Below are 12,412 nucleotides of genomic sequence, written 5' to 3'. Positions count from 1 at the left end.
GGTCCGAATTGGCTGTTTGCTAGCTCGATACGATTTGATTCCTTTTTGGAGTCGAGTTCTTCTCACGGTACTATGGGCAGCACTGAATTTTCTGGCAAAATCACGGTCCGACAGATTAGGATTCCTCTTAATCGTCTTCAAAATTTTACCACGCAGTTTCCGATCGACAGTTCCACTCCGACGATTGGCTTGAGGCTTCCGAATCGTCGTCAATGTTCCCTTATACCGTTTGATAATGCGCCATACGGTATTTCTGGGCAATTTCAGCTGTTTAGCTAAGCTAGATGCAGATCAACATGGATTTTCCAAATAACTGTGCACAATTTTTTCCCTTCTTTAGGCTTCCATGTTGATTGTTTACTAAGTACAGTCGATTTGCGGAATGTCAAATATTATACGTGAAGCTGACAAAATTCCCGCCAAGAATTTCCAATTCCGTCCACCAGGAGCGCCACAAATATAAGCTCCAATTTTCCAATTCTAAATGAAGCAAGCTTCACTAGGTGTTTGGAAAACGGCTGTAAAATTACCTCTGGATCCAATAGGGTTTTGAAAGCTCTGAATTGGAGCTACTTTCGTATCTTATAACAGAAAATAATTTAGCAACAGCTTGATAGCTCACTTCACGTATATTACAAAAAGTTCGGCCTACTAGATTTGATTGGTCACATATATAGGGTGTGGCATAAGTAGTGGCATGCTTGGATGATACCCCCCACCGAATTTTCGATGACAACCTAAAGTGTTACTCCAAAAACCGGGAGCACTTTCTGTGTAACTGCAACACACAATCATATCAGTATTTGATTTCATATTTGGGTTATTTAACATACCTCTTAGTGTCATTAGGAGTGTAGTACTAATCGACGGAATAAATAGAGATAGTAGACTCAGAAAATCGTTTGAAGCAGGGGATCACTGTTAAAATGTTAATCTGGTATTATTGTTTCAGTAGAAGAGTAGATTCTTGTTGCTTAATACCAATTCTCAATATTCGACCTTTCAGTGTCACATTTAAACACAATCTCACCGCGCCAGAAAATAAATATAAATTCATTTTGGCAATTTTTGTTAATCATTTTTCTTCCTTCGTTGCAGAACGTTCCGGCCATGATACGCAAGAAGAGACGGGAAACCAAAGACTACAAACTGCGCGTCTTTGTCGGCATGCTGTTTCTTATCATCGTATTTCTCGTGAGTATACAATCAATATTTGCACTTGTCTAGCGTTCGGTTATATCGTTCTCGGATTGGTAACTAACCGTTGTCTATTATTTTACCTTCTACAAAGGTCGGCTATGCTTACATCATGTACAACCAAAAGCTACTGGCGAAGTCATACTTCGAGTCGGTAAAACTACATAAAATTACCAGAGCCTTCCGTATCCTGGATCCTAAAGGGAATGATTTACTCACGGGGCAACTGGCGGTGAATAGTTTCATCGAAAAACCGTACAATTGTTTGCCCCAGGACTTGCGGGATGACGGTAGTCTATGCTATGAGTGGAATTCTATGGCGAGATTGTACATGAATCTGGTCAAGACCGTTTCGCCGGATATCAAATGCTACAGTTTCAGTTGGCAAACATTGACAGATAATTACTATCCCACGGATTGCTTCGATATTGGAGAGGATCGAGGTTATTGGTATGGTGGAGGCCTTACCAATGGAATTGATTATCCCTTGGGCAAGGCATCCTTTGATTTTGCTCCGTTCATTACGGGTGATATCAATGTGCAGCAATGGGGAAATGCGGTGAAAAGGTATTTTCTGAACTCGAAAGGTATAGCGATTCGCGTGGATGATAGAACACCGCTCTATGTTAGCATCAACAACGATTCCAAGAATCGGTTCTGTTTGCAGGGTAGAAACGATAATTTTGCATACGCGAATAGACTGACAAAGTATCCGGAGCTAACCTATCAGATATGTACTGGCCCGGACATGAAAACCCTGCATAGCGCTCTTATGCAGAAAAGTTTATGGGATGGTTTGACGGAAAACGACAATACTGTCATCAAATCATTGTTACGGGAACCGGTTTGGCAGATTCCTGCAGCTAGCCAGGAGGAACTGACGGAGACCGCTATTTACAATTATACTGAAAATGTGATAGTTTCCGGTTATCTGCGACTTGGTCATGTTCTTCTCAATGAATTCTGGCAAAAGCATATCGGAGATTTCAAACTGGATAGCGATCGGTTTCCGACACTGGAGGACACTGTGAACATCCTGCATCGTCGAGGATTTCGAATATCCCTTTCGATTCAACCTTTCATCAGTACTGAAAGTGCAAACTTTCTGGAGACAGTTTCCAAGAAACTGCTGATTCATGAACGGGAATCCGAGCAAAGCATTCCGGCGTTGACTCGTTATAAGAGTCTAGCCAGTGCCGGTGTTATCGACATCACCAACAACGAGACGGTTTCTTGGTTGAAAGATAAACTCAAAAAACTAACCGAAAGCATAGGAATTGATTCGTTCTACGTTGATTTTGGTAACGCTTTCAGCATCCCTCGATACTACCAGTGTTCCAGCATGCTGGAAAATCCGGATCAGTACAAAACGACATTCATGAATCGTTTCGAAGGTAATCTGAATATTTTCGGAGTGTCGAGTGCCATTTCGGTTCCACGTCCACCGGCGTTCCTCAGTTTGCCACCGGTAAACAGCTCTTGGAGTGGTCTGCAAAACATAATTCCGACCCTGCTGGCCTATGGAGTCATTGGATTTCCGTTCATAATGCCGGGACCCGTGGGAGGTGATTTCCTTTTGCCGACCGAAAAGCTAGCAAAAATGTACTCATTTTACCCACTGTCAAGTCCTCCTCTTCCGGAAGTGGAACTGTACGTTCGTTGGTTACAGTTGGCAACATTCCTGCCGGTTTTACGCTTCACGCATCTTCCGTCTGAGTACAAGAACGACTCGGTTACCGAGATCGCAAAGGAGCTGTCGAATATTCGACAACAGACTGTCGTTCCCTTGTTGGAGAAGTACTCCAGTGTGGCCATGGACGATGGACTACCGATAATTAGACCACTCTGGATGCTCGATTCGACCGACGTGAATTGTCTGTTCATCGACGACGAGTTCTCGATAGGGGATGGTATGATCGTGGCACCGATTCTGTATCGAGCAGATACCAGCCGTGAAGGTTAGGTCGAATAACTTTGACATTTTTTTGTGATTGAAAACTAAAATCTGTTTTTTGTTTTGTAACAGTGTATCTTCCTCAAGGCGTTTGGAAGGACGGAATTGATGGTTCGTTGCGCAAAGGAAGCCGCTGGATTCACAACTATCACGTGCCGGCGAACAAAGTGGCATACTTCGTCAAGATGCCGGACAATACACGATTCTAAGTCACATTCCAACCTCAACAATGCCAAACATTCTCAACCGAGTTCTTTCATCGAACGAAAGCATTCTAAGGTGTAAGAGATTTCATATTTATTTGTCTGATGTTGATTGTATTGTATTACTTAGACCTTAAACTAGTATTAAACATGCGATAAAAGCTAGCATTTGTTTCCAGTTGTAGCAACTGAGCAACCTTATAGAAGTACATTTAAATACACTGTAAATATATAAGTTTTTAAACCTCATCTTTGAAGAGTCTCTCTGTTTGTTGCTTCTTCGAAATTTGCTGGTTTTTTTTTTAAATAGCTTTGTACTAGTAACTAATCCTCTATTTTTGTAGTAAAATAATACTTTTTTCATGAGAATGTAAGTACGCTCCAATAGAAAAAAAATCTCTTATCTTAAAAAATGCTCCTTGAAATAAGACAAATGTTAATATAACATAATACCAACTGTTAAACAGCGACATGGAAATCCCCCCTTAAATGACATTGTTCTCCTCGTACTCCGGTGGAACGTCCTCCACCAGTATCTGTGCATCGAGTAAACCCTTGCAGAGTGGCAACCGGCTCGGGCACGGTTCGATATCCGTCGGTCGTGTCTTGCCCTCGCAACGACCGTCCGGTTGGGCATTCAGATTCTGATCGACACACAGGATCGACCGTTTTCGGGTAGGGTTAGGATCACCCTGCTTCCGACAGGTCACCGAGCACAACTGCCACGGACCGACCCACCAATTGGCAGGACAAGGATCCTCGTTACAGTCCCGTGTCATCCGCTCGTGGTGTTTGTTGTGGGCGTTCTGCACGCAGAAACTATCATCGACGATACCTTCGCCCCGATGATTACAGACGGACTCCCGGTGCTGTTTGCCACCGCCGCAGGTTGCCGAACACAGTGTCCAATCGGTCAGCTTCCAGTAGTACGGCGAGTGGTTCCGAGTTGAGTTCGAGGACAGTGTGTACTCGTATCGGATGCCGGCGTGGTTATTCTTTTTCTTCATGATCACCTGCAGTGGAAAGTAGAACGTAAAATAATCGACGTTGGGGAATGAAAACAGCGATACGACAGAAGACTTGATTAATTTCGAGCCAAATTAAGCCTAATGCGTCATGCAACAAGTGAAAGTTAGTCAGTGTTCCCTCAAATCAAAGATCTACCGTTTCAACAAACAGAAGCACCCTCAACATCGGAAATTGTATCGATTCTATGTTTCAAGAAGCGTATACTGATTGAAATGAAATTGAAATTTTACCGAAATGGCTACGATTGCGACAACGAAAATCAAGTAAACGGTTACAACATTTACCGATATTGTGATATCATCGGTGATCGGGCCGGGAATTTTGATCTTCTCCTGTTCCTCTTCCCGGTCGTACAACCCGAGGCTACCTGCCATCTCGTACTCTCCGGGCATTTGAATCAATCTGTAATGATAAAACTTTAGTTCCAGAAACCAATCCGAATCCAACCGACAAAGCTTACCTGTTCCCGTTCAGATAGTACTCCTTACTGTTAGCCTTCCCGATTCCGATGAAATTCTTCGACGGTCCCATTTCCTCAACCAGAATATTTCTCGCTCCAGCTGGGATCTGTAGAACATCGTAGAAGCCATCGGACATGTTGACCTTTTTGGTGAAATTGCCCTGAATTACGGTGCAACTGTCACCGCTACCACCGCACACACCGCACTGATCTTCGGTCGTGTTGGAATCGACGATCCAATCGCATCCCACCTTCCGGCAGATGCCACCGATGCACATGTCGTTGCTACCGAGATTACAGGGTGTCCCGTCGGCAGCGTTGTCCCCGAACGGAACTATGATGGTATCCTCCGAGTTGGTGCAGTAGAGCTCGCATGGTTCGTCTAGAAATGAGCACAAAGGGGGTCATGTTAGTGGGAATATTGAAGTTTGTAACGTAAAGGGATAATGATGTTACCTGCTTATATCGGAATAAGAAATAACAATACAGACGGTAAAGTGTTATAATATGTCCCCTTAAGAAAATTTTAGAATATTCCGCAATGAATTGATATAAAGCCGAACCTCCATTTACGTAATAATCGGGACTACGTAAATCGAATTATGACGTAAAAAAAGTTTACGTTATTTGGAATTTTCGACGTAAAAAAAAGTTTACGTTATTTGGAATTTTCGACGTAAATAAAGTTTTCCTTATTTATATGTATTATTAGATATGTATAATATATTGGATAGCTATGGAACGAAAATTATGAGTATTTACAGGAAAATGATGTTCTAAGCAGCATCAATTTCCAAGATGGCGACTTCCGGTTTATTGATATTCCTTGAAAACTCTTACAATATGGGTATTTTCGGAACGGGATTGATGAGTGGATGTCGGAAAACAATGTTTGAGGTGGTTCTGAATTTCAAGATGGCGACTTCCGGTTTATTAAGATTTCTTAAAAACCCTTACAATATGGGTATTTTCGGAACGGGATTGATGAGTAGAAGACGGAAAACGATGTTTGAGGTGGTTCTGAATTCCAAGATGGCAGCTTCCGGTTTATTGATATTTCTTGAAAACCCTTACAATATGGGTATTTTCGGAACGGGATTGATGAGTTGAAGACGGAAAACGATGTTTGAGGTGATTCTGAATTCCAAGATGGCGACTTTCGGTTTATTGATATTCCTTGAAAACCCTTACAATATGGGTATTTTCGGTACGGGTTTGATGTTAGATGTCGGAAAATGATGTTTGAGGTGGTTCTGAATTCCAAGATGGCGACTTCCGGTTTATTAATATTCCTGAAAACCCTCATAATATGGGTATTTTTACGGATTTAATAGTGTTGAGTCGTGTAAATTCCATTATGTTTGCATTTCTCTATAGAAAGAATATAGATTTGAATGAAAATAAAAATTTGTTTAAAGCTCGGAGACACTTATCGTTATATATCATTCAACTCAGCTCGATGAATGATGAACTAAGACATTTTAGTTCCATTTTTAAATAACCACAGTTTTCCATCCAAAAGCGTTCAGTATATGTTTGAAACGTCGACGACCGTATTAGAGAGTAAACACAATAATCAAATTGATTTTGGCAAAAACTCATTGAGGATGATTTTCTTACCTACCTTCCTGTACAAATTTTGGCTATATAAAAGGTTTACTATCACCTCCTTTCGGGTGTAACACCTATTACCAGTCACCCTGTGTTACATATATAGATAGTGGAAGGTATCAATGGAGGACTATGACTTAAACATTGAAAACCTTAGTTATTGAATAAATTGAGAATTAAATTAAATCATATTTGCAAAATATAGCCCATTGAATTTTACATTACATTGGACGGATTACAATAAATCATCAAGTGTGAAAGTACTGGAGTACAGAGTGAAACACTTGGACTCACAGTATATCATGTGATTTTTAGAGGCACAACATAGTTTTTTTAAGCGACTCTTCCCATTTCGAAAATATTAATACAACATAGGATACGATCAGCAATCCTCTAATATTCAAACATTATTTTCTACGCAATATGCACTAAACCAGCTCCGAAAATACCCATATTGTAAGCGGTTTCAAGGAATATCAATAAACCGGAAGCCGCCATCTTGGAATTCAAAACCACCTTAAACATCATTTTCCGACATCTACTCATCAAACCCGTCCCGAAAATACCCATATTGTACTAATTTCCATGGAATATAAATGAGCCGGAAATGATTTTCATTGTATGCCAAAACCTCTTTTCACGAAGTATTTTCAACGTAAAAAAGATTACGTTATTTGGGATTTTTGTCGTAAGAAGAGTTACGTAAAAAGAGGTAACGTAAAAAAAGTTTACGTAAACGGAGGTTTGGGTGTATTTACTTCGAGAATGTGGCTATTTCATTGTGATAAGACTGAGAATCAAAATTTTGAATGAGTTTTGCAGGAGTGATGAAAAATTGATTGATGAAAACACATTTTTCAAAACGATCCCTTTCTTAGTTTTTGCCTTTCTCTATAGAACGGTATTAGAATTACTGAAAAAACCGACTTTCGAACGGAGCCTCGGAGACCCATAGTGTTATATACCATTCGACTTAGTTCGACGACATCGAAAAATATCTTGTGTGTGTGTGTGTATGAGTGTGTGTGTGCATTTTTCGAAGATATTTGAACGCGCACATTTTTAGAGATGGCTGAATCGATTTTAACAAACTTATACTCCTTTAAAAGCTACTGTCGGGCCATTGATTAAGTTTAAAGATCAAATGGCTGTGACTTCTTGTTCCGGAGATATGATTGTAGAAGTGACGTAATCGACAAAACACGTTGATTTTTACCGCTCTTATATATACCTTATGATCAAAAAAGAACCGGAATTTTCATTTTAAAATTCCCGCGCTTGTCCAATCGGTAAACTTTTATGCTCTCAACGTTGGCAACACTTTTATACACATTCTGTCAAATTTTTACGCATATCGTACGATTAGTTTTTGTTTGGCGTGTATAAAAGAAGTTGAAAAATTTTCGTGTGGCAATTTTTATAATGGATGAAAGTTTAGAACAACGGCTCGCCTTCGATGAATGTGGGGTCACTATCCGCGTTGGAAATCATCTCTTTGGCCACATCAACACGACGCTGTTTTTGAATGAAATTCAGCTTTTTGGCACCAGCCGAGAAGCGACGCGTTTCAAACCCAAAACATCAGTTAAAATGTGTTCGGCTGGTCCATAAGAGATGCCCAACAACACAGCAATCTCTCTAATCGGTACAGAACGATTTTGCAACACGATTTGCCTCGCCAATTCAATGTTTTCTTCAGTAACAGATGTTGTTGGGCGGCCAGGGATCTCAAAATGATCCAAGCTTGTACGACCACCTTTGAAGCGTTAATACCACTCGTATGCCTGTTCTAGGGACGAACACGATTCACCAAAGGCCTTTTCTAACATTTTCAACGTTTCGGAACACTTAAATCCATTTGCAACACAAAATTTGATGCACGCACGTTGTTCTAAATTTTCATCCATCATAAAAATCGCCACACGAAAATTTTTCAACTCCTTTGTATAGACGCCAAACAAAAACTAATCGTACGATATGCGTCAAAATTTGACAGAATGTGTATAAAAGTGTTGCCAACGTTGAGAGCATAAAAGTTTACCGATTGGACAAGCGCGGGAATTTTAAAATGAAAATTCCGGTTCTTTTTTGATCATAAGGTATAAGGGTGCCAATATTTTTAGATCACCTCTAATTTCGTAAAGCGCTAGTGCGAAAGTCCCAAAAAGTCGATATTTTCAAAAAAAATTTTTTTAGATGACACTAAATCTCGACGTTTCATGCAATTCTAAGCCTTTTGGCATCCAAATTTTTTTTTCGACTTCGGAAATTTTATGTACGGAGGGATATGATGATTTTTCAAGATCTATGAAAATTCCACTAAGTGGACTAAGAAGGGTTTTGTAGATTAGCATCACTCTTCTTATATAAATAGGCAACGTAAATTCCAAACGCTTGATTGGAAAGACGATACCGAGTGACATAAACACTGAAGCATGCTTTTGTGAACCACTCGAATCAATCTGAATTAATAGGTGTCAAAAATGAGAGAAAATTAGTGTCAGAAATTATTTCATAAATTGAGAAAAAAATCATGAGACTGCTTTGAAGAAAGAGAAAGGCATTATCAAAAAACTAGGTGGATTAAGAAGGGATTTTTCATTTGCTTTGACATAATGCCCCAACTGCCGTATAAAATGCATAACAAGTCCATTCAATGATTTTGTTAAGGTTTTCAATCTGCAGTTGTTCTTTTAATCACATCAGAATTTAGCAATTCTACCATCTAAGTTTCTATAATTTCAATAAATAATGAAACAATTGATTCTAAAATAATTACTGCGAGATCTGTGGTCGAACAACTAAGAAAATTGTTTTGTTGGGATAAATTTTTTCAATTAGTTAGAGGAAAATTAAAGCTATAAATCGAACTCATCATTCAGTATAAAACAAGTATTTTTTAATTATAGCAAGTAAAAAGAATGTTCTTTCAAAATAAACTCACAGATAGCCTCGCTTTCAGTGTTCTAGTGGGCAATGTAGCCTAGTTTCTGCCTATCTCATTTACAAAGGCCATGCAATCACTATAAAAACCGACTTTTGAACCGAGGCTCGGAGGGCCGAATGTCATATAGCATTCGACTATGGTTATTTAGTCGATTCAAAATCTTACATTGATACGCTGCCTAACGATATGTTCACTTTATTCATATTTTACAGTAGACGACAACTCCCAAGTTTACATAGCAGAAAGATCCTATGGAAAGATAGTGTTTGAAAAAAAGTAGGGGCGTCAGCTGGGATTTTCCCCTACATTATATTTCTAGATAAACCTTTTGTACCGGTAGCCTGCCGGAAGTCCATAGGCATCTTCTGTACTTCATAAGATGATGATTCATGAATCTAATTTTGGCCGCATGTTCTAGCCAAACTAGATCAGTGCTTTCCGAACTTTTTTGATCGATTGCTTATTTCGATTATGTTATTGTTTTTACAGCCTAAACTAAATTCAATGTCATTTAACCCATTCGCTGTGGTTTTATGAGATTTTTCAATTTTTAAATAGTGAATGCATACAAATTTATCGAAATAAGCTACCAGGCCCAAAATACGTCTAGAAATAACATTTTGAAATAATTTTATGAGCTTGTTTAATGTGTGAGAAAACTTATTAACAATATTCTACATCATAAACATCATAAAGTTTCGAGACTGATTTCATAAATCGCAAAATAAACCATTTGTTGGGGTTTTAAAAGCTATTTTTCGAAGTATTCTCCTTTTGATGTAATACTTTTCTTATAGAGATTCAATAGTGATTCAAATCCGTGCTCCAGCTCATTTTGTGGAATAGCCTCCAATGCTCGTGTCGAACCCGTTTTGATGATCTCAACATCTTCCAAAAAACATCCTTTCAACTTCATCTTTGAACTAGGAAATAAGGAGAAGTTTGACAGCGCTTAATCAGGTGAATACGGTAGGTGGTCCAACACACAAACTTGATTTCGGCTCAAAAACTGTCGAACAATAATTGATTTGTAATTCGGCGCATTGTCGTGAAACATAAACCATTTCTCTGGATCACGATATTCGGGTCGAGAACGACGGATTCTGGCTATCAAATGCTTTAAAACTTCACTATAAAATGCGCCAGTGACCGTTTAACCAGTTGGAACGAAATCTTTGTGGATGATGTCCTTGCTATCGAAAAAAGTGGTAAGCATAGTTTTGATGATTTTTTTTTACTTCCATTCCGAACTATGGCGTTTAGTTTCTGGATCGTACTGAAAGCACCACGTTTTGTCACCATTAGCAATTGATTTCAGGAAATTTGGATCATTTCTGGCGGCTGTAACGACTACTCTGGAATGATTGACACGAAGTGATTTCTGCTCCTACGTCTGCGTGTGCGGGACAAACTTCGCACAGACCTTTGTTTTGCCCAAATCCTGGTGAAAAATGATACGATTTTTTTCTGAGCCGATATTCTAAGCCTTTTCTATCATTTTTTGAGAAACATTATGATAATTTGCAACATAATCACAAACATTTTCACTCATTTCGGATATGAGAGCTGAAATTGTTCTTCCTTCAAGTTTGTCAAGCGACACTGGTCGCTCCTAGAAACGTTTGCGCCACAAAAAAAATAAAACATTTACTCGAGACAAACACTGATCGCCGTACACTTGTTGCATCAATCGGAATGTTTCTGATTCACTTTAACCAAGTTTTGTGATGAATTTAATAACCGATCTTTGTCCCATGTTGGAATGTCAACGTCAGATGAAAAACTGTTTAGGGATAACTGTCACATCCTTGTTATCTTCAATCAGAGGATCAAGCTTTACAACGCACGTTCGATCACATAGATAGCGCTATCATTTACTGAGATTGATAAGTTGTTACTTATCACTAATGTTGTTTACGCTTGAGAAAACTGAAATTGACCCAGGGTAGTATCATCAAACATACTCTTTTCACGAAACTGTGTTGGGTTCGCACTTAGCAACGGGGGTTTGAGCAAACCTAATATAAAAACCAGGTTCGAAACTGACTCGATTTTCAGTTCAATAACGTTGAAACTAGGAGCGAAACTAGCTTCAAACAAACGGTTTGACAGCAGATGGGGTGTAAACTGGGTTAGTGTAAAACTTAGCGAAAATGACATAAGTGTTGCCCGGTGGACTTGGCGTTTCCATCATAAAGTTTGACATTTTTAACTATTACTATGTTCAGAAAATTCTGTCCTTTGAGCGCTATTTGTTTTGCTTACAGTGAGTTGAAAATTTTACTTCAGCAAAAAAATGAAATTCAATCGTGAACATTTTCGTGCAATGATTTGTTCCTTCAATCAACTTAGATCAACTTTTCGCAGTGTAGCACCATCCTATGCGACCGTAAAAAAAACTGGTATAACGAATTCAATCTTGGTCGTAGTTCGTTTGCCGATGAATTCAAAGAAGGTCGTCCAAAATCAGTTGTTTTGCCAGAAAACATCGGTGTTGTGATAAATTTGATAGAATTGGAAGATCGCCATGTGACGCACCGTGAAATGAAGGTAGCTTTAGGCATTAGTGTGAAAAGCCTGTATTTTAAGGAGTGTATCGAAAATAAGCTATCCACAAATTTTTCTTTAAAATTATGATAAAAAACGATATTTTATTCAAATTAAAACTTGATCCTTTATTATATGAGGTTAAACTTGAACATAATGAAAACCGGATGAAATTTAAGTTATTCCTTCACGAATTTTCGAACTTTTGATCGAACGCTCTTTATCAAGTTCCGGACAAGTGTTGCATCGCATTTTTTGGACGCTTGAGCCCAAATTTTTTTTGAACTCCTGCACGTTCCCAGCTGCCTTTCCAGTCTTCTTGAAGACCCTCTTCATGATTGCCCAGTAACGTTCGATGAGTCGAAGCTGAGGGCAATTTGGTGGATTGATATTTTCCTCAACGAAAATTATACGCTTTTCCGCAAGCCAATTGAGAGTGGTTTTGGCAGAGTGAGCCGAAGCTT

At 39.1% G+C, this 12,412-nt stretch overlaps 2 protein-coding genes across 6 annotated transcripts in view; one reads left to right on the top strand and one right to left on the bottom strand.

The window, feature by feature from the left end:
• Positions 1-3,603, top strand: part of LOC131433049 (myogenesis-regulating glycosidase) — a 48,907-nt gene extending 45,304 nt beyond the window's left edge. For all 4 annotated transcript variants that reach the window (XM_058599780.1, XM_058599781.1, XM_058599782.1 and 1 more), the window contains 3 exons: positions 1,099-1,194; positions 1,292-3,155; positions 3,224-3,603. In XM_058599780.1, the coding sequence (XP_058455763.1) occupies positions 1,099-1,194; positions 1,292-3,155; positions 3,224-3,360 (2,097 nt within the window). In that variant the 3' untranslated portion in view covers positions 3,361-3,603. The remainder of the gene's footprint in view (positions 1-1,098; positions 1,195-1,291; positions 3,156-3,223) is intronic.
• LOC131433047 (A disintegrin and metalloproteinase with thrombospondin motifs 7) overlaps positions 3,432-12,412 on the bottom strand; it is a 103,476-nt gene continuing 94,495 nt past the window's right edge. Inside the window, exons 11-13 of one of the 2 annotated variants that reach the window (XM_058599778.1) lie at positions 4,844-5,225; positions 4,614-4,785; positions 3,432-4,367 (exon numbers count right to left, since the gene is read on the bottom strand). In XM_058599778.1, coding sequence (XP_058455761.1) covers positions 3,840-4,367; positions 4,614-4,785; positions 4,844-5,225 — 1,082 coding nt within the window. In that variant the 3' untranslated portion in view covers positions 3,432-3,839. The remainder of the gene's footprint in view (positions 4,368-4,613; positions 4,786-4,843; positions 5,226-12,412) is intronic. The other variant, XM_058599779.1, reaches the window with a different exon arrangement.

The sequence above is a fragment of the Malaya genurostris genome, chromosome 2, assembly GCF_030247185.1.
Source record: "Malaya genurostris strain Urasoe2022 chromosome 2, Malgen_1.1, whole genome shotgun sequence".
Taxonomy (NCBI): domain Eukaryota; kingdom Metazoa; phylum Arthropoda; class Insecta; order Diptera; family Culicidae; genus Malaya; species Malaya genurostris.
This window is presented reverse-complemented; position numbering and strand designations above follow the sequence as displayed.